The 22129-nt window shown below is 38.0% G+C and overlaps 1 protein-coding gene across 7 annotated transcripts in view; it reads right to left on the reverse strand.

The window, feature by feature from the left end:
- The window catches only part of LOC128655963 (cytochrome P450 2K6), a 102705-nt gene extending 80822 nt beyond the window's left edge, over nucleotides 1-21883 (reverse strand). Inside the window, exons 1-3 of one of the 7 annotated variants that reach the window (XM_053709576.1) lie at nucleotides 15793-15990; nucleotides 14510-14571; nucleotides 5793-5993 (exon numbers count right to left, since the gene is read on the reverse strand). In XM_053709576.1, the coding sequence (XP_053565551.1) occupies nucleotides 5793-5975 (183 nt within the window). In that variant the 5' untranslated portion in view covers nucleotides 5976-5993; nucleotides 14510-14571; nucleotides 15793-15990. Of the gene's footprint in view, nucleotides 1-5792; nucleotides 5994-14509; nucleotides 14665-15504; nucleotides 15668-15792; nucleotides 15991-21766 lie in introns of those variants that run through there. The other 6 variants (XM_053709574.1, XM_053709579.1, XM_053709578.1 and 3 more) reach the window with 6 other exon arrangements.
- Between the last annotated feature and the right edge of the window lie 246 nt (nucleotides 21884-22129).

Here is a 22129-nt window from a genome sequence, read left to right on the forward strand (position 1 = left end):
ATACATAAGCCAGGTCCTCCAGCCCCTATTGAGGAATTCCAACATACATGCATGTGTATGGTCGGACCACTCTATTGTTTCCCCACAAATAGATGGACTGAGAGACCCACTACACAGCAGGACATGGACATTTGATCCTACATACCTTAAGAATCCTCAAGCACACAAAATTCTACCCTACAGGCATTAGAGGAATACTGGAGAATAAATACTGATTCCACGTCAAAGCTAATAAATACCTTGTCAGCTCATAAAGTAGTACTCAGGGGGTTACTTTTAAAATAAAAAGCAATACAAAACAAAAAATACAAAAATTCCTTGACACAGCTGTATAGAGAAATAGAACTGCTAGAAAGGCAGCATAGACTGACCAAACAGACTTCGACCTTACACACTCTTCACACTAAAAAAGCCTCACTGGCAACACTACTCAATTCCCAGGCAACCAGAGCTATTCAAAGATTAAAATCCCACTATTTTGTTTATGCCAATAAGCCAGACAAGTATATGGCTTATAAAATTAGGGAAAGATGTAGAGCCTCAGCCATCCCCATAATCGAAACATCCCAAGGCACCACAACTTCACACCCACAATAAATAGTTGATACGTTCGCTGCCTATTATGGGAAACTTTACAACGGGGATAAAGTCACTCACAACACAGAAACAGAGGCCCTTACTACAGAGGTTTTCACAAACTCCCCCCTAAAAACCTTATCTAAGTAACATAGAGAAGCCCTTAATGCCCCAGTATCTGTTGCAGAGGTGATGGGAGCGGTCAGAGACCTTAAACCGGGAAAAGCAGCAGGCCCGGATGGATTCCCAGGGGAATAATATAAACTTTTTAAGTCTACACTGGTTCCCCATCTTACTAAGTTCTGCAATCATATTATGGAGGGCAACCCTGTTCCACTGGAACTCCTACATGCTAAAATAATGGTGATCCCCAAGCCAGGCAGAAATCACAAACAATGCCAGAATTACCGCCCAATCTCCCTGATAAATCATGACCTGAAAATCTGTACAAAAATTATGGCAAACCACCTTAAAGTAATTATGCCCCACCTAGTGCATCCTGATCAGGTTGGATTCATAAAAGACGGGGAAGCTCCAGACAATATTCGGAGAGTGATAAACCTAATACACTGTCTGGATGGATTGCAGACGCCTTCTCTGCTCCTATCATTGGATGCGGAGAAGGCATTTGATAGAATCGACGGGAGATATATGTTCACTACCCTCAGGAGGATGGCCCCTTTGGGTTTTGCCTCCAATCTCCCATAATCCCTGTTCATAGTATATTCCATATGGTTACCATATTGATTACTATGGGGATATTCACTTCCCCTTTCTAGACAAAGATTCCCTCTAAAGTTTTGATCTGGTATTACTGGATCAGTAAGGGAGAATCAGTTAAATGATTGCCCACTCATGGTGTTTTATCTGGTTCGAGATACATTGCGAATAACCTTCTTGAAGAGTTAAAATTATATATTTACTATACACACTCACACAAATACTTGAAGTTGCTGGCTTCAATTGTTCTGGGACTAGAAAGAGATGGGATTTTCTTTTTTTCCTTATCTCTTCCATGTATAGTTGACGAAGAAAAAGAACTGTTGTCAGGATTATGAATCTTTTGAATCCACAAGTTTGAGATTTGATATCTCTGGGAATATGTTCTACCTTTTATTTTTCTGAAATTGTGATGTGCAAACCTTGATGTAAAAGTAACATACAAAATGTGTAAAATGTAATAAAAAATATTTAAACATAAAATAACATGCCCTATTTGAATCATGAAAGCTTTTTTTGGACTTAACTGTCCCTTTAATGGACAACCTAAGGTTAAAATAGAAAATAAAAATGAACACCAGGGACATAACAAAAATTATAACAAGGGTAATAGCTACAATAAAAATAAAGGTAACAACAGCTATGATAACCCAAATAAGAACCAGCATGGAGACAGCCAGAATACATAAACACCTAAGGGAAAGGGGGGAGCAAATAGTCAAAACTTTAGAGGGAATCTTTGTCTAGAAAGGGGAAGTGAATATCCCCATAGTAATCAATATGGTAACCATATGGAATATACTATGAACAGGGATTATGGGAGATTGGAGGCAAAACCCAAAGGGACCTCTAATGAGTACAACCAGTATAGTGGGAATAAATATAAACATCATAATGGGAATAAGAATCACAATGGAAATATAAATAACACTAGCAAACACGAAGTTTACCATGAGGGAAATAGACAAAGGAACCCCCACATGGGGGGTATTTTCAATCCACTCAAGAATGGGTACAGAATCATTTTTTAGGTGAAAGATCAATAGGGTTCACACAGAGGACCCCGGGAAAACAAAAAAGGATTATAGAACCCGAAAGAGAGGATGTAGGGGAGGAGTGGGTATCAGAACCAAAGAAGAGAAGAGAAAGAGAAGGATGGAACTAGAAAGTTATAGTCAGGATATTTTTTAAAATATCATCTAGAGTTCTGACCATTGAAGAAACTAGAGTACTTAAGAAAGGTTTATCCTTCAATCAAGCGAAAGATCCAGACCCTTTTGAAATATATATTGACTTACAGAAATGTATACGCAAACTGACCCTACAAAGGCATTTTGCAAAAGGGAAAATGGATATAGAAATAGGTAATGATACAGAGAGGACACTAGCTGAATCAAAATGTGAAGATTCTGATTAGATCTTGGAAGATCTAGAAAATAGGAATATGGTTGTAGATGAGATTCACATCCTTGGGATTTTAGAGGAATTAGAACAAGAAGCAAATGACATTCCCATCTGTCACACAGAGATAAAAAAGAACTCCACATTCTATCCTCTCAAATCCCAGGGAAGATATATTCCTGTGTTTGCATCACTTATGGAAAAAGAGCTAGAACAAATTTGTAAAAATGGAAACAACAAAAAGAAGGGATATACACCAAGAAATCTTACCAATGCAGAAAAGCTCTACAGAATTTGAAAAAGAATAGGGAAATTATGATCCGGTCCGCCGATAAGGGCGGAGGGATCGTGATTCAAGACAGGGAGGATTATTTGAGAGAAGCTTTTAGACTTCTAGGGGATCAACAAAGATATAAGATATTAGGAAAAACCCAATATGAACTTCTTATCATGGAGGATTAAAAGGGATGAGATATTGAATGAGCAAGAATATCAATTTCTTAAGATCCCGCATCCAGTAATACTGATCTATTACCATCTACCGAAGGTCCACAAGAGTTTGGTAGACTCCCCAGGGAGACCTATTGTCTCCGGGATAGGGAATCTCACATCAAACCTATCGGAATATGTGGACCATATCTTGAAACAGATGGTACCATGCCTCAGATCATTTGTAAGAGACACCCCACATATGTTAGATCTTTTGAAACAAGTGGTTTGGAGAGGCAATGACATGTGGTTGACTATGGATGTCAGCACCCTCTGCACTTGTATACCACATGATCTGGGCATATTGGCAGTGGATTACTTATTTGATAAAGCTAATTTCATCAACGAGGATCAGTATGATTTTGTAAAGAGGAGTATTTACTTAATTTTAAAGAAAAACTTCTTCTTGTTTGAGGACAAATATTTCCTACAAACCACCGGCACAGCAATGGGTGGATCTATTTGTCTTCAGTGATAAGAATCCTTTTACACACCAAATAATCAAATGGTTTAGATATATTGATGATATCTTGATTATTTGGCAAGGAGATGAGGAAGAAGCAGGAAATTTAGTGAGATATCTAAATTAAAATACCCTAAACCTAACATTTACACATACACTGGATAAAACCAAAATTAACTTTCTGGACCTGGAACTGATGCATAGGGGAAATTAAGTGGTTACTAAACTATACAGAAAAGAGACCAATACCAACGGTTATTTACATGCACATAGTGCACACCACGCCAAGTGGATTAAAAATATTCCCTATGGTCAGTTTAAGAGAGCCAGAAGAAACTGTACAGACAAAGTAACATGCGAGAAGGAAGCAGAAATTATACAAAAAAGATTTACAGCAAGGGAATATCCAGCAAAATTGTTAGAACAGGCACGAGAGAGGGCTAGAAATATGAAAGGAAGTCTCAACTTTCAGGAAGTAAAAAATAAAGAAGATCATATGAAGAAGAAAAAACAGAATAGTCTCAATTTTATAACCAAGTATAACAATGCATACAGAGGGCTAGAAAGAGCCTTAAGAAAACACTGGCCAGTATTGCAACAAGACCCTGTGTTAAGGGAGCTAATCCCAGAAAAGAGTAGGATTATTTAAAAGAAGATCCAATCAATAAAAAATATGGTTGCCCCAAGTAAATTAAGGAAAAAAGAGAGAAGTTCAAATTGGTTGAGACAACACACAAAGGGGTTTTATATATGTGGAAGAGCAGGATGCACATGCTGCACCGATATACACCAGGATAACAAACATTTTCACTTCAGTAAAGATGATAAATGACATGAAATAAAAGAATTGAGGAATTGTAAATCCAATTATGTGGTTTATCTCCTGGAGTGTTCATGTGGAAAAAGTATGTGGGGAGGACGAAAAGGAAGGTGAAATACAGATTAACGGAACATCTGAGGAATATAAGCATAGGACTAATCAATCATGGCCTTTTCTGAAATATATTTTTTTAATATTTAATAGATAGATGTATTTTTTATATATTATGAGTATATGTGTTTTTAGGAATCTTTTTAGTATAAAATTGTTTTATCACACAAGAGTGTATTATTACATATGTCTATACACTTAAGAAGAAATGAGAATTAGAGGATATCACGATCTCCCCAAATGTGTTTGTGTAACATGACATAGAGAGATGTAGGTAGAGAAATAAAGTATATTGGACATAGGCAACCTTGTATATCTGTCAGCAACGCTAGGAAATATTATATAGTATAGATATGTGAGAGTGTGTTGCTCATCTGTCTTTTCCCTTAATGTCACTGCATAGATTACAGGGAGGCTCTTTAAAGAGTACACACCAAGGTATGTGGGCATGCCTCTGACGAAGTGGGGAGGAGCCCAATGAAATGCAATAGGCCACGCCCACATTTTACAGACGCTGGGAATCCACAGATGCACAGCTTTCTAGCCGGCTTGTGAAAAGACTGTTGTGGTCTGATGTGAGTTAGCGGTCCTTGCTTTCTAAAGATTGCATTACTTTACTGATCTATTGGACCTTTGAAAAAAGGGAAGTTGGAGCAGCCAGAGACTCTAAGACCTTTCCAAGGATTGCCAACGTAGACAGGTATTCGGCAGTGTTCAGCGCAGCAGTTTCTGCTTATTCACGAAAAGAAAGGTTCCGGGGTAGAAAGGATTTGGACTGTGTCTGCACATAGAGACAGTGTACTGCAGTTGTCCCTTTTTTTAATGTGTTTCTGATATACCTCATAATGTTGAGGTTAAAGAGTGTGAGTGTGAATTTTAAAAACGTGTGTAAGTAAAAGGTGTTTTTAATACTACACTGAGATCAGTCCCTTGCACTTCTGTTCTCCTTTTCTTCTGTTTGACTAAACCACCAAATTTGTCATTTTTTTAATAATGAAGTTGGGATATAAATGATAATTTGGTGTTTTCAGGATGTAGTAATTCCAAGTTTGAGAGCTATAAATGTCAGCAGCATTTTTTAATCGTGATCTCTTGAATAAAATATTGGCAATACTGGCTGCAGTTCAGAAATTGTTAAATACTGTCAATAGTATTTGTTTACCAAATGTCATACTCTACTCTATTACTTTGAAATAATAATGTATATATTACCTCCATCAACGTTTTATAGGGTTCCTTCTTATCCATGATATGCAGATTTCCAATTAATGGCAAAGGCTTTGGTCCAGGAGGGAAATTTTTGTAAGCATTTCTATTCCAGCCGTAAAGAAGACTTCTCAAACATAGACAAAGAATAATGGTGAGGCCTATTGTTATTGGATCGGTGAAAACCATGTCTGTCTTCAGCTACTCCTGCAAAAGGAAACAGTATGATTAACTAATACTTACACTAGCAAATAATTTACTCTTTAGCTTACAAGAGATAGGTATGATAATATACAGTGTTCTACAGAAGTTGTACACTGGGTATGGCTGACATATTCTATAGGCAGCTAATGGCTGACAGTAGCTATAGACAGCAGCTAATGGCTGACAGGAGCTGTAAGCAGGGTATGACTGACAGAAGCTGTAAGTAGGGTATGACTTACAGGAGCTATAAAAAGAAAAGAGAAATCCCAGGCGCCTACCCTAAGGAGGCTAGGTTTGAGTAAAATTGGATGGAGAGATAAATTGGTCAAAAATGTATTTTAATAATAGATTAGATTATTAAAAACAACGAATTAAAACAGATTTAAACACATTAAATACAAAAACTTCATGGATCCATGATAAATTACATAAATTGCATATAAAAAACTGTATAAAAAAGGTAAAAAATCAAGAATAAGTAATCGATAAAATCTTAGGTAAATCTTAGGTAGTTATGTGCGGTATTGCATCAAGATGTTCCACATATAAAACCAAAAAACAACAATTGCAGACAATCCTAATGAAACATTTCAAGGTGAAGCGGTGTCAAAATCAAGGTAAAACAGTAATAAACTTATAGTGGAAAATCCAAAAAAAGAAAGAAAAAATGTGAATAATAACTTTCCAATGGGGGGGGGGGAAAGAAAGAAGTCTCTAGTCCTATAAAAAATACTGACGAGAAGAAAAGACAATCTGTAGTAAAGAACTCTTTATGAAGAATATCTCAAACTCTTTAGCTCTTTGTACTCCCTTAAAAAGTAACTAAAGCCAAAAGTAAAAAAACATTCACCATAACCAAATGAGATCTACACTACAGAGGGCTATTCTAAGCAAAAAGTTCAACTTATATCATTTCAGTCTCTAATTCATCTAAGCTCGACTCCCAGTATTCTGGTCTCCAATTCACTGATAGCGAGTTATTCACACAGTCATGAAAACAAAGTTCCACCTCCTATACATTCATTGTCCACTCCCAAATATTTCCACCAAGGTGTTCGATTACAAACTACCCATTGAAAGACAAGATTCCCCAAAATCAAGAAACACACCACTATTGACCTCACAAACTTTATAGTGATTAAACCAATACGGCATCCACACAGCCGCAAATGATACTTTAAACATTAAAAAAATTTTGACAAATAATATATTATGTTATATTATATAACATAACAAATATTTACAACTATAAGGTACAATCCTTTATACCAAATTAGAACGATCAGGCATCCACACACCTATAAACAGGACTATTAACACAGCCCGATTATACACCTATTAGAAAGCAGGATAACTGACACACACCTTTAAGATCCAATCAACATAGCCTGATTATACACCTATCAGACAGTATGTTAACTGACACACAACTTTCTATACCCAATCCAAGGCACTAACTCGAGGCCGTGACGTCACGACCAATCAGGTCGGTCTGTTTACGGACCTAGTAGAAAAAATTGAGATAATAGAAAAAATTGAGATAATAGAAATAGCAATGCACCAAGCAGCAATATGTGGGACAAATATCCGCCCTAACTTTTAAACCACCACCTGATTTTAGATTACAAAATTTGATCCTCAGATCGTGACCTTCCGATCGCATAAATTACCTAGACCGGAAGTGACGTCACGGAACTAACGGAGATACTAGGAAGGAGAAATATAGGCCAAAATTGAAAATAGAAAACATTGAAGTTTAAGCATTAGGTTGGGGAAACACCCCACCCAACTATACATAATGAGACTAAGATTTAAACGATTTTGGCTAAAGTAACCATTTTCGCCAAACCGGAAGTAGGTATTAAACCACATCCGGTCAAACACCCTATATAAGGCTACCATTTGCCACCTTAAACCAGTCTTGATAAAGGCCTGACACAGGCCGAAACGCGTTGACCAGCACTGGTAAGCCTTATTCTATTATTTGCTACAATTCTAGGACCATCTACACTATATTGTGTTTTCTGTTTTTCCCACAGGTTATTGTTCGTGTGTTTTTGTTTTATTTTTAAGTATTTTTATATTTTTTACATCTGATCTGAAGACCGATTTTGAAGTTACACACGTTTGAAGAGTATTAGGAGTACTATCACCAGAATTTTTTCCATCTATACTTTTTTCACTTATTTTTTCTAACAGACTTTTTTTCTTTTTAACACTTTCTGCTGGATTTTTTTGTACCGCTGCAACACTATTCTCTGCCTTTTTTGTGAAATTTCCCACACTCAGATTTGCAGCATTTGCACAAGTTTCGTCATTTTATCACCAACCTTTTGAGATTCTCAGACACTGGAATATATTTTTTATAGGACTAGAGACTTCTTTCTCCCCCCCCCCCCCCATTGGAAAGTTATTATTCACATTTTTTCTTTCTTTTTTTGGATTTTCCACTATAAGTTTATTACTGTTTTACCTTGATTTTGACACCGCTTCACCTTGAAATGTTTCATTAGGATTGTCTGCAATTGTTGTTTTTTGGTTTTATATGTGGAACATCTTGATGCAATACCGCACATAACTACCTAAGATTTACCTAAGATTTTATCGATTACTTATTCTTGATTTTTTACCTTTTTTATACAGTTTTTTTATATGCAATTTATGTAATTTATCATGGATCCATGAAGTTTTTGTATTTAATGTGTTTAAATCTGTTTTAATTCGTTGTTTTTAATAATCTAATCTATTATTAAAATACATTTTTGACCAATTTATCTCTCCATCCAATTTTACTCAAACCTAGCCTCCTTAGGGTAGGCGCCTGGGATTTCTCTTTTCTTTTTCTATCTCCAATATTGGGCACTTGCTAGGAGTCCCCCTTCCTAGGCTTAGAGGTTACCATTAGGCGCTGAGGTTTCACTTTTAATCTTACAGGAGCTATAAGCAGGGTATGACTGACAGAAGCTGTACGTAGGGTATGACTGACAGAAGCTGTAAGCAGGGTATGACTGACAGAAGCGGTAAGCAGGGTATGACTGACAGGAGCTGTAAGCAGGGTATGACTGACAGAAGCTGTAAGCAGGGTATGACTGACAGGAGCTGTAAGCAGGGTATGACTGACAGAAGCTGTAAGCAGGGTATGACTGATAGAAGCTATAGGCAGCTAATGGCTGACAGAAGCTGTAAGCAGGGTTTGACTGACAGAAGCTGTAAGCAGGGTATGACTGACAGAAGCTGTAAGCAGGGTATGACTGACAGAAGCTGTAAGCAGGGAATGACTGATAGAAGCTATAGGCAGCTAATGGCTGACAGAAGCTGTAAGTAGGGTATGACTTACAGGAGCTATAAGCAGGGTATGACTGACAGAAGCTGTACGTAGGGTATGACTGACAGAAGCTGTAAGCAGGGTATGACTGACAGAAGCTGTAAGCAGGGTATGACTGACAGGAGCTGTAAGCAGGGTATGACTGACAGAAGCTGTAAGCAGGGTATGACTGACAGGAGCTGTAAGCTGGGTATGACTGACAGAAGCTGTAAGCAGGGTATGACTGAAGCTATAGGCAGCTAATGGTTGACAGGAGTTATAGGCAGGGTATGACCGACAGGAGCTATAAGACTGGCAGAAGCTGTAAGCAGGGTATTACTAATAGAAGCTGTAAGCAGGGTATGACTGATAGAAGCTATAGACAGTCAATGGCTGTCAAGAGCAATAGGCAGGGTTTAGCTGACAGGAGCTATACGCAGGGTATGGATGACAGAAGTTATTGACAGCTAATGGTTGACAGAAGCTATAGAAAGGGTATATCTGTCATAAGCTACGGAATTTGTCAGGGCTATACAAATAAATGATAATAATAAGCTGTAGGCAAGTTATGGCTAATATGTGCTATAGGCCGGATAAATATGACTGACAGAAGCTGTAGGCAGGTTAAGGCTAACAGGTGCTATAGGCCGGTTATGACTGACAGAAGCTGTAGGAAGCTAATGGCTGACAATAGATATAGATAAAGGAGCTTTAGGCAGTGTATAGCTGACAGGAACTCTAGGCATGTTCTGGCTGACAGGAACTCTAGGCAGGCTCTGGCTGACAGGAGCTCTAGGCAGGCTCTGGCTGACAGGAACTCTAGGCAGGCTCTGGCTGACAGGAACTCTAGGCAGGCTCTGGCTGACAGGAACTCTAGGCAGGCTCTGGCTGACAGGAACTCTAGGCAGGCTCTGGCTGACGGAGCTCTAGGCAAGTTCTGGCTGACAGGAACTCTAGGCAGGTTCTGGCTGACAGGAACTCTAGGCAGGTTCTGGCTGACAGGAACTCTAGGCAGGCTCTGGCTGACAGGAACTCTAGGCAGGCTCTGGCTGACAGGAACTCTAGGCAGGCTCTGGCTGACGGAGCTCTAGGCAAGTTCTTGCTGACAGGAGCTCTAGGCAGGTTCTGGCTGACAGGAACTCTAGGCAGGTTCTGGATGACAGGAGCTCTAGTCAGGCTCTGGCTGACAGAAGCTCTACTTTACAGAGTGTCCTGTTATTTCAAAAGAGAGACACAAGATGGTGCCAGAGCACAATTGCAGAGAGACTGGCGCGAAAATTAATGTTTAAAAATAGAATCTTCTGTATAGCTAAGTATAGCATGATTAAGTGACATATGGTCACGAAACGTTGCTGTTTTTTATGTCTGATTAAAGCATATTGAATATATTGGTGCTGTGGACATTACACATTCTTTAGAAGCTCTAGGTGGGTTCTGGCTGATAAAAGCTGTAAGCGGGTTCTGGTTGACAGGAGCTCTAGGCAGGTTTTGGCTGACAGGAGCTATAGGCAGCAGCTAATGGCTGACAGGAGCTGTAAGCAGGGTATGACTGACAGAAGCTGTAAGCAGGGTATGACTTACAGGAGCTGTAACCAGGGTATGACTGACAGAAGCTGTAAGCAGGGTATGACTGAAAGGAGCTGTAAGCAGGGTATGACTAATAGAAGCTATAGGCAGCTAATGGCTGACAGAAGCTGTAAGCAGGGTATGACTGACAGGAACTGTAAGCAGGGTATGACTTACAGAAGCTGTAAGCAGGATATGACTGATAAAAGCTATCAGGGTCAGATTGGGCCAACGGGATACTGGGAAAAATTCTGGTGGGCCGGCAGGGGCAGCTGTGGTGTGTGGGCCGGCAGGAGTGCTGCGGTTTGTGGAGAGCAGCAATAGTAGAACAACGTGCGCTCACAAACCGTGCACACTGACGCTGGCAGTTGCGTCAATGGGAGCGTAGAGGCAGGACAGGACAGCACGAATGTGCGCAATGACGCAGTAGCGGGGTGCCAACCGTCAGGTATACAGGCCGATCCAGTCACAACAGAAGTTGGAAGGCAGCACTCCATGAATCCGGGAGTAAAAACAATCCTTTAATAGCGTAAGGTAAAAGTTACAACACTCAAAGTGCAAACATGGTTCAGACATGAACGGAGGGGGAGGAGCCTCCCCCCTCCATTCCTGTCTGAGCCATGTTTGCACTTTGAGTGTTGTAACTTTTACCTTATGCTATTAAATGATTGTTTTGACTTTCGGATGCATGGAGTGCTGCCTTCTTTCATAATAAATAAATATGTAATTGAGCCGGAGGGGGGGGGGGGGCTGAGTCAAAAGGGGCAGGGCTGAGTCAGTGGGGGCGGGGCTGGTCTGGGCCATACAAATTTCCAGGGCAGGTCTGATTTCCCAGTCCGGCCCTGGAAGCTATAGGCAGCTAATGGCTGACAGGAGCTATAGGCAGGGTATGGCAGACAGGAGCTGTTAGCAGTGTATGACTGACAGAAGCTGTAAGCAGGGTATGACTGACAAAAGCTGTAAGCAGGGTATTACTGATAGAAGCTGTAATCAAGGTATGACTGATAGAAGCTATAGACAGTTAAGGGCTGACAAGAGCAATAGGCAGGGTTTAGCTGACAGGAGCTATAAGCAGGGTATGGATGACAGAAGCTATAGACAGCCAATGGTTGACAGAAGCAAGCTATAGGAAGGGTATATCTTTCATAAGCTGTAGGTAAGTTATGGCTAACATGTGCTATAGGCCGCAAAAGTATGACTGACAGAAGCTCTTGGCCAGTTATGGCTAACAGGTGCTATAGTCCGGTTATGACTGACAGAAGCTGTAGGAAGCTAATGGCTGACAATAGATATAGATAAAGGAGCTTTAGGCAGTGTATAGCTAACAGAAGCTCTAGGCATGTTCTGACTGACAGAAGCTCTAGGCAGGTTCTGGCTGACAGGAGCTCTAGGCAGATTCTGGCTGACAGGAGCTCTAGGCATGTTCTGACTGACAGAAGCTCTAGGCATGTTCTGACTGACAGGAGCTCTAGGCATGTTCTGACTAACAGGAGCTCTAGGCATGTTCTGACTGACAGAAGCTCTAGGCATGTTTTGACTGACAGGAGCTCTAGGCATGTTCTGACTGACAGGAGCTCTAGGCATGTTCTGACTGACAGGAGCTCTAGGCAGATTCTGGCTGACAGGAGCTCTAGACATGTTCTGACTGACAGGAGCTCTAGGCATGTTCTGACTGACAGGAGCTCTAGGCATGTTCTGACTGACAGGAGCTCTAGGCAGGTTCTGACTGACAGGAGCTCTAGGCAGATTCTGGCTAACAGAGCTCTAGGAAGGTTTTGGCTGACAGGAGCTCTAGGCAGGTTCTGGATGAAAGAAGCTCTTGGTGGGTTCTGGCTGATAGGAGCTCTACGCAGATTCTGGCTGGCAGAAGCTCTAGGAAGGTTGTGGCTGAAAAATCTCTAGGCAAGTTCTTGCTGACAGAAACTCTAGGCAGGATCTGACTGACAGGAGCTCTAGGTAAGTTCTGACTGACAGAAGCTCTATGCAGGTTCTGGCTGACAGGAGCTCTAGGAAGGTTGTGGCTGAAAAATATCTAGGCAAGTTCTGGCTGACAGAAACTCTAGGCAGGTTCTTGCTGACAGGAGCTCGAGGCAGTTTCTGGCCGAAAAAGCTCTTGGCAAGTTCTGGCTGACCGGAGCTCTAGGCAGGTTCTGACTGACAAAAGCTCTAGGCAAGTTCTGGCTGACAGGAGCTCTAGGCAGGCTCTAGGCAGCTCTAGGTATTCCTATTCTTTTTATCCTTTGTTGAAAAGCAGGAAGGTAAGTTCAGGAGTGTACACATGACTGCAGCACTATATGGCAGCAGTTCTGCAACAGTGTTATACATTAGCAAGAACACTAGATGGCAGTATTATTTCCTGTCATGTAGTGCTCCAGACATGTGCATGCTACCTATCTAGATATTTCTTCAACAAAGAATAACATAAGAACGAAACTGATTTGATAATAGAAGTAAAATGGAAACTTTATTATCACAGTATTCTCTATAAGAATTGTTTTGGGTTTCATGTCCCTTTAAAGAACTGTTTACATAAATACTCACACTTAACTTCAGCTTCCATAATTGCTTCTGTATAACGACCCATAGTGCACTGCCACCAAGCACCTCATTACGTTAATAACAAACATGTTGCACTGTAAACAGAGGCTGAGCATATACTGATAAGGAACATGCTGAGGTGTGTAACTATATGAGGTATCTACACTAGTAACACATAGGGCTATGCAAAACTGATAAGTATCTATACAATGGTGATCTACACACTGATAATAATAATATGCTGGGCTGAATAATGATCTTAATGATCCATAGTATCTAGTTACTGAAAATGCTGGACTGTATAATAATAATGCGTATCTTTAAAAGGGACATGAAACATCCACACTTTTCTTTTATGATTCAGGTAGAGCATACAATTTTCTTCAACTTTACATTTAATTTATATAATCAAATTTGCTTTATTCTCTTGGTATCCTTTGTTGAAGGAGGAGCAATGCACTACTGTGAAGACATCTGGTGAGCCAAGGGCTATATCTGTACAGCTAGCTCCCAATAGTGCATTGCTGCTCCTCTGGCTACCTAGGTATGCTTTTCAACAACAGATACCAAGAGAAGGAAGCAAATAAAATAACAGAATCGCTTTTAATCATGAAAGTTTATTTTTGTTTTTACTGTGCCTTTAATAATGAACTCACTAAACTGTATATTGATGCACATTATCTGTATACTAAGTGCACTGTATAGTCATATTGAGTATGTATACACTGAATTAATATAAATGTCTTTAATATACAGTCATAATGAACACAGTGTCCTCTATAAGGATGTAGTATTTATATACTAATAATACACATGCTGAATTGTATTGTTATGGAATAGTATCGTGGTGATATAAAATGATACAGGAACAAATTTATATATTATAGTATATGTCTTTCTGTGGTGCCTGTGACATCATCAGAAATACAAACTAAAAACCACTGTGAAACTGTTTTCAAACAAAGATCTGTCGATGAGTATTGGTACAGTGAAGAATTTGCTGGCTGTACGAAGATGCCAGTTGTCATAGTGATACTAAATATACATCTACACAATTGTAATGACTACCCATACACTAAAAATTCACAGCCTTTTTACAGGGGATACTTACAGGACTGGGTGATTACAGAGCTGTTGTTGTTCAGATGCCTCTGTGTCTCAGTGTGGTTGGCACTGGGAAAAACAAACAATATCTCCTTTCAGAGGCCTCCATTGCTCATGATGTAAGAGCTATGTGTGAGAGGGGAGAGAATCCCATCCTGATCACTGGGGAGAGGAAAAGCCTGTCTTGTAGGGATGTGAATTTGTTTTCAGAAGAATGAAACAAAAAAATAATGTGCATTTTCAATTTACTTCTATTCTCTAAATTACTTTGTTTTCTGGTATCCTTTGTTGAAGAAACAGCAATTAACATGGGTGAGCCAATAACCATAAATATGCAGCCCCCAATCAGCAGTTCCTGGACCTACCTTGGTATTTTTTAACAAAAGATACCAAGAGAACAAAACAAATTAGATAGTAGAAGCAAATTAGAAAGTTGTATTTAATTGCATGCTCTTTCCGAATCATGAAAGAAAAAAATTGGGGTTTCATGTCCCTTTAAGGCAGGGGTGTCCAAACTTTGCTCTCCAGAGGTTTTGGAACTACATTTCCGATGATGCTCAGCCAGCATTTTATCTAGCTGAGCATCATGGGAAATGTAGTTCCAAAACCTCTGGAGAGCAAAGTTTGGACACCCCTGCTTTAAGGCAAGAGTCTTGTCATTGAAGAAGATGCCATATATGTTTTATCTTATAGTTAATAGATACTTCAGTTTAACCCTTCATATGAAAGTTCCTTTAAAATAATAGGTTTTGGCGAATATCCAAATCTATTTTTATCAGATTCTTTTAAAAAGAAGCTGAATGAAGCTTTCTGGGATGTAGAATTTCACAGGGAAGAATAAAAGTGACAGGTAAAACCCAGCACTGATCATATTATTTCTGAAGCATATGCAAATTAAATGATGCACTTGAAAATCGTAATAGTTTTAACAAATAGATAATCCCTTTATTACCCATTCCACAGTTCTGCATAACCAGCCCTGTTATAATAATACACATTTACCTCTATGGTTACTGTATCTAAGCTATAACTAGCACACAATGCAGTTGCAGCACTCTGTAAGGTGTCCAATCACTGTACGTGTGTCACTGTGTAAAGCAATGTATAACGTATACGTAACAGAACTAAACAGTTAGTAAAAGTGTAATATGCACAGTGAACATCGTAAGTCCTTTTGTCCTGAAGGTAAAATTGTAGTAGCAACAAAAATTTGCTGATAATGTGAAATACACGGCAATTCAGTAATGCATGTAAATATACAAGGCTGTAAAGTAAGCCTGTTAATCTCACCGCTCTCGCCGATCTGGAGCTTCACTTCAGGACGTCCTATTCACAGGTGGGGAAACGCTCCTCTGGTTCCCGGATGCACAAGCAATGAATATATCAAGAGGTTACCTGTAATAGGACACAATACATCTGCAGGGCATGGTGCAAGTAAAAATGGACTTTATTGTAAGTCTTGCAAACAGTTACAGGGTACAAACAAGCTCAGGAGTGAGCTGAGAACAACAAGAACGTCTGACGTGTTTCCTGCCCGTAGGCACTTCATCAGGGACTAAACAAGTTAACACACACACAGCTTAAGAAAGGCACACCTAGCTATGTCATAGTAGAAGCACCTGCTAATTAATGTTAAAGGAACAGCATATAGTATAAGAAAACAATCATACATAGAAATATAGAGAGATATTTAAATAGAACTCTGTTTTAAACTGCAGCTGTATTTCCCTCTAATCTCCGTATATATATCTTGTATCGATATCAGGTAAGTAAGGAAGATACAATAAAACTGGCTTAACTAAACAATAATAAACAATCAAATCTCACTATTCTCTAATATTACCATAACGCGAATAATAGCAGATGAACATAAATGACTAGCAAATAAAAGCTAAAAAATGATAATACTGTTGTTGTTTCTGGGGTAGGGTCCCTCGGGGAGAAACTAGGGTCCTTTATTGACACAGTTTTACAACCAATAGTCCAAATAACCCCAGCATATCTCCGAGATACTAAACATCTATTAAGGCTGTTAAATTCTCTATATGTCTCAGAGGGGATATTTTACTCACCATTGATGTTACATCATTATACTCCTGTATACCCCATAATCGGGGCTTAGAGGCTTTACACACTATGCTTGAAATGTACACTACATATGATGAAAAGTTCATTAGATTTGTATGTGATGGTGCAAAATTTATTTTAAATCATAATAACTTCACATTTGAAGGTACACATTATGTACAGAACCAGGGCACCGCCATGGGTGCAAAGTTTGCACCATCAAATGCAAATCTTTATTTAACTAATTTTGAATTTCAAAAGATTTTTCATGACAATAACCCCTTTAAATCATGCATAAAGTTTTATAGGAGGATTATAGACGATCTGGTCTTACTATGGAATGGGGGTTTCGAAGCAATAAGTGACTTTGTGGAATACTTGAATAATAACAATTACAACTTGGGGTTCACTTTTTCAGCATCCAAGGAAAGTATACCTTTCCTGGAAATTACATTAACATTGGATATTACCTCACATTCTATTAAAACCTCCACATTTAGGAAATCCACCTCAGGGAACACAATTCTACGAGCGGACTCACATCATCCAGTACACCTTAAGAAGGCCATTCCCAAGGGGCAATACATGCGACTTAGACACAATTGTAGCAACATTCATACATACAGAGAACAGGCTCTGTCTTTGTCTAAGCGCCTCTTAGTGAGGGGATATGATGGCAGTGCTCTTGAAAAAGTTAGTAGTGAGGTGGAAAGAATGGAGAGGAACTATTAAAGGATGTTCCAAGGAAGAAACTTGGTTCTGAATCACCTATAACTTTTTCTACCAGTTACAGCAGACAGTTCAACTATATCAGTAACATCATAAGAAAATATTTACCGATTTTGGATAGAGACACCCATTTACATGATTCTTTAAAGAACCATGGTATTAGACTAGTTAGTAAAAAAGCCCAAACCATTGGTAATTATTTAAGTAGAGATTTTTCCACTAAGGGGGTCAACACTTGGTTGCAACCAGTAATGGGATTCTACAGATGTAGAAGAATCCCCTGTAAAAGCTGTGACCATGTTACTGCAGGTACCCAATTTAAATCTACGATTGCAGGGAGGATCTTTAACATCAGACACAGATGATCATGCAATTCGAGGTACGTGGTATCTTTAATCCATTGCAATATTTGTTGCAAACAATATGTGGGCAGGACTACCAGACTTCTCAAAGACAGGATTAGGGAGCATTTGCTTTCTATTAAACACGACCCACCTTCTACACCGGTTGCCAAACATTTTGTTGAACATTTCTTGTCTATGAATATGCCCATTAATGATAGTAACCTGGGGACTATGTTTAGTTTTCAAGGTATAGACCACGCCCCTTATGATATTAATGGAGGAGATAGAGTAGATGCCCTTAATAGAAAAGAAGCCTTCTTGATTTTTACATTATCCACAAGCATTCCTCAGGGTATCAACAAAATCACGGATCTTAGATACTTTGTGGATTGAGTCTTTTTGCTTAAGTTCTAGTCTGGTTTAGTTAATTATCTTGAATGTTTTATCAGTGTGGTATTTCTTGTTCTAGCTTTTAATCCTTCAAACTCAGTATATATAGCTAGTGGAACCTCGATTTGTGCTTCTTCACACGCATCCTTGCCATTATAGGTTTTATGCTGGATGGGCCGTTTTAAATTTAAATTTATTTTCTATTCATTTATTGAAATGTCACATCCATGGATTATTTAATTTCATGTCACTACAGGTTTGCAACATATTTATATCATGTTAGTTGTTTGTGTCTTTAAACTAAAATTTTCACGAGTCTATGTCTAGAATAGTTAAAGGCGAAACTATTGGTACATTGACCTTTTTAGTAAGTTCACATTTTAGCCTTTCTATATTTCTAAGAAGTAGGACTGGTCGTATTCCCACCCATCCTTTCTAGATTTTGAGAAATTCTACACCAATCACATATAATCATTCCAAGCACGTTTAATGGAGGAAAGGGTTTAATATTCATTATTACCTTAAGCACCTATTTTTTTATTTTTTTATATCTTAACACTCTAGGCAAGTGTCTTTTCATTCTTGAAATTTCAGTGGTTCTTTTTTGTGGGTCACATAATATTATTTCCTCATCTTTGCACTGGTTTTACACATTCCTTTCTATCTCTCACTGTTATCAATTTTTTTCAACACACTTACACATAAGAATTCCTTTGCGGAATAATTTTTTTTTTTTTTTCTCTCTTTACGGCCCGACCACAAGATGTCTGTGCGGGAACACAAATGATGAGTTCCTTTTCTCTCCCTCACACTATACACTAATTGGATGTGGCAACTTGTGAGCACAGAATAGACGGCAACATAGGTTATACTTCATTTTATCACATTTAAGCCATTTTACAATTATATGTGTGCCGATCTGGAGATCCTCTGTAAGCGCTTTCAACTACTGATAAAACAACAACAGTATTATCATTCTTTAGCTTTTATTTGCTAGTCATTTATGTTCATCTGCTATTATTCGCTTTATGGTAATATTAGAGAATAGTGAGATTTGATTGTTTATTATTGTTTGGTTAAGACAGTTTTATTGTATCTTCCTTACTTACCTGATATCAATGTTCTCAGCTCACTCCTGAGCTTGTTTGTACCCTGTAACTGTTTGCAAGACTTACAATAAAGTCCATTTTTACTTGCACCATGCCCTGCGGATGTATTGTGTCCTATTACAGGTAACCTCTTGATATATTCTAAACTATAACTATTTAATAGCTACCTAGTTAAAATAACTACAAATTTACCTGTAAAATAAATCCTATCCTAAGTTACAATTACACCTAACACTACACTATCATTAAATAAATTAAATTAATTAACTACAATTACCTAAAATGAAATACAATTAAATAAAATAAACTATAGTACAAAAACAAACACTATATTACAGAAAATTAAAAAAATTACAAGAAGTTTAAACTAATTACACCTAATCTAAGCCCCTTAATGTTTGTTTGTTTTTTTACTATAGTTTATTTTATTTAATTGTATTTAATTTTAGGTAATTGTAGTTAATTATTTTAATTTATTTAATGATAGTGTAGTGTTAGATGTAATTGTAACTTAGGATAGGATTTATTTTACAGGTACATTTGTAGTTATTTTAACTAGGTAGCTATTAAATAGTTATTAACTATTTAATAGCTATTGTACCTAGTTAAAATAAATACAAAGTTGCCTGTAAAATAAAAATAAATCCTAAAATAGCTACAATGTAATTCTTAATTATATTGTAGCTATCTTAGGGTTTATTTTATAGGTAAGTATTTAATTTTAAATAGGAATAATTTAGTTAATAATTGTAATATTATTTAGATTTATTTAAATAATATTTAAGTTAGGGGGGTGTTAGGGTTAGGGTTAGAATTAGGTTTAGGGGTTAATAACTTTATTATAGTGGCGGCGACATTGGCGAGGGCAGATTAGGGGTTAATACATTTAATAGGCTATGTGGGCTATGGCGGTTTAGGGGTTAATACTTGAATAGGTTAATTGCGTTGTGGGCTATGGCAGTTTAGGGGTTAATAATTTAGTTATTACTTGCGGTGTGGGTTTGATGGCGGATATAGGGGTTAATAGTTTAAATAGGCATATTGCCTTATGGGGGGTTGTCGGTCTAGGGGTTAATACATTTAATATTAGTAATGAGAGGGGGGATTGCGGATATAGGGGTTTTACGTGTCGGGCTTATTTTTGGGAGGCATGTTAGACTTTTACGGGAGATTTGATATTTTCTTTACTTTTCTTAGGCGCCGACAGTTTCTAAAGTGCCTTAAGTCACTAGCGACTCCATAAATTTGTATTTACGCTTATTTCTGGACATCGCTAGTTAATCCGACTTATGCCACTTAGGAAATGCCAGCGCCATATATGTAATACCCCGATGTGCGAGGTGAAATTACGGGCGGCGCAGGTTTCCACGCTTGCACCGAAACCTGTACCGTATATTTGATTGCGCCCTAGAGAAGCAAAGCACTAAGGGGAGATAGGTAAGCACATCAAAGTCAGTGACAAGATACAAATGTGTGTAGTCACCAATCACCAACTAGCATAGATGCTGAGGATATGTGCATATGCTTTTCAACAAAGTATATCAAGAGAGAGCAAAGTAAATTTGATAAAAGAAGTGAATTTAAGGGGTTTTAAAATGACATGTTTTATCTAAATAATGCAAGTTTAATTTTGACTTTCCTATCTCTTTAATTCACCCCTTATTTGTGAATTTCTGATAATTCCAAAGACCTGTTACTCTGATATAATATTTTGTCAAATCTCGAGAACTAGAAAATGATTAGAGCAAAATTATAAATAAACCACCACCAAAGTCAACCAAACCAAAACGGTCATCTGGATGTTCCTTATTCTGAGATTGTCTGGTATTTAGGGGCTGGACTGACCTTGTTGAAGGGGGTAAGACTGATATACTTAAAGATACAGTCTACAACAGAATTTGTATTCCCTTTAATAATAATAATAATAATAATAATAATAATAATAATCCCTTTATTACCCATTCCCCAGTTTTGCATAACCAACACAGTTATATTAATATACTTTTTACCTCTGTGATTACCTTGTATCTAAGCATCTTCTGACAGCCCCCTGATCACATGACTTTTTATTTATTATCTATTGACTTGCATTTTACCCAATTAGTGCAGTGTTGTGCTAACTCTTAAATAATTCCTGAAAATCAATAAATAAAGCATGCGATAAGAGGCTGTCTGTAGTGGCTTAGAAACAGGCAAACATTTAGAGGTTTAAATGTTATAAAGAATATTAATATAACAATGTTGGTTGTGCAATGCTGGGGAATGGGTAGTAAAGGCATTATCTATTGTATTAAACAATAACAATTTTAGTGTTGACTGTCCCTTTAAGGAAAGTTTTTCTCTGTGAAAAGCATTATGGGGCTAAAAGAGGCTGCTCCCAGGTGGTAAATCACCATAGAACAAGCTAATAAGCTATTGAGCTGGTGTTTGTACCCGAGAGAGCGCTTCTCTTTTTATATCTGCCTGTCTATCTATAATACATAGCTGTGTATCCCTTATATAACAAAAAAGTAAATATCATTAACATAATTTAGATTTTGAAAGACAAATATTAGCAATAAGTAATTAAATGCACACAAACAAGTTGCATAACTACAGAAATAAATCCAGTATAAATGCTCTTACCCACAGACTATGCTGCTGTTACCTTTTATGGGTTCCACTTCAAAATGTGCTTTTTTCCTATTTGCAAAGACTAATATTTGTAATAGAGATTGCAAAAAGTAGTCTGACGGCATTCTGTAGTGACAAAGGTTTAAGCAGTACAGTTCAAGCCAGTATATAAAGCAATAAACACTGGTTATCTAATGCCTAACAATCTTAATTCTTAAAGGGACATTGTACATTTATTGTTTTACTGGTTTTAATAAATTGTACTATGGCAACTATCCAAAGACAATAGTTTTTGATTTGACACAGTCAAGCAGTACAGTTCAAGTGAGTTTATAAGCACAATACATTACATTGTTAGACATCTATTCTAATTAT

Source organism: Bombina bombina, chromosome 4, assembly GCF_027579735.1.
Source record: "Bombina bombina isolate aBomBom1 chromosome 4, aBomBom1.pri, whole genome shotgun sequence".
NCBI classification, from domain to species: domain Eukaryota; kingdom Metazoa; phylum Chordata; class Amphibia; order Anura; family Bombinatoridae; genus Bombina; species Bombina bombina.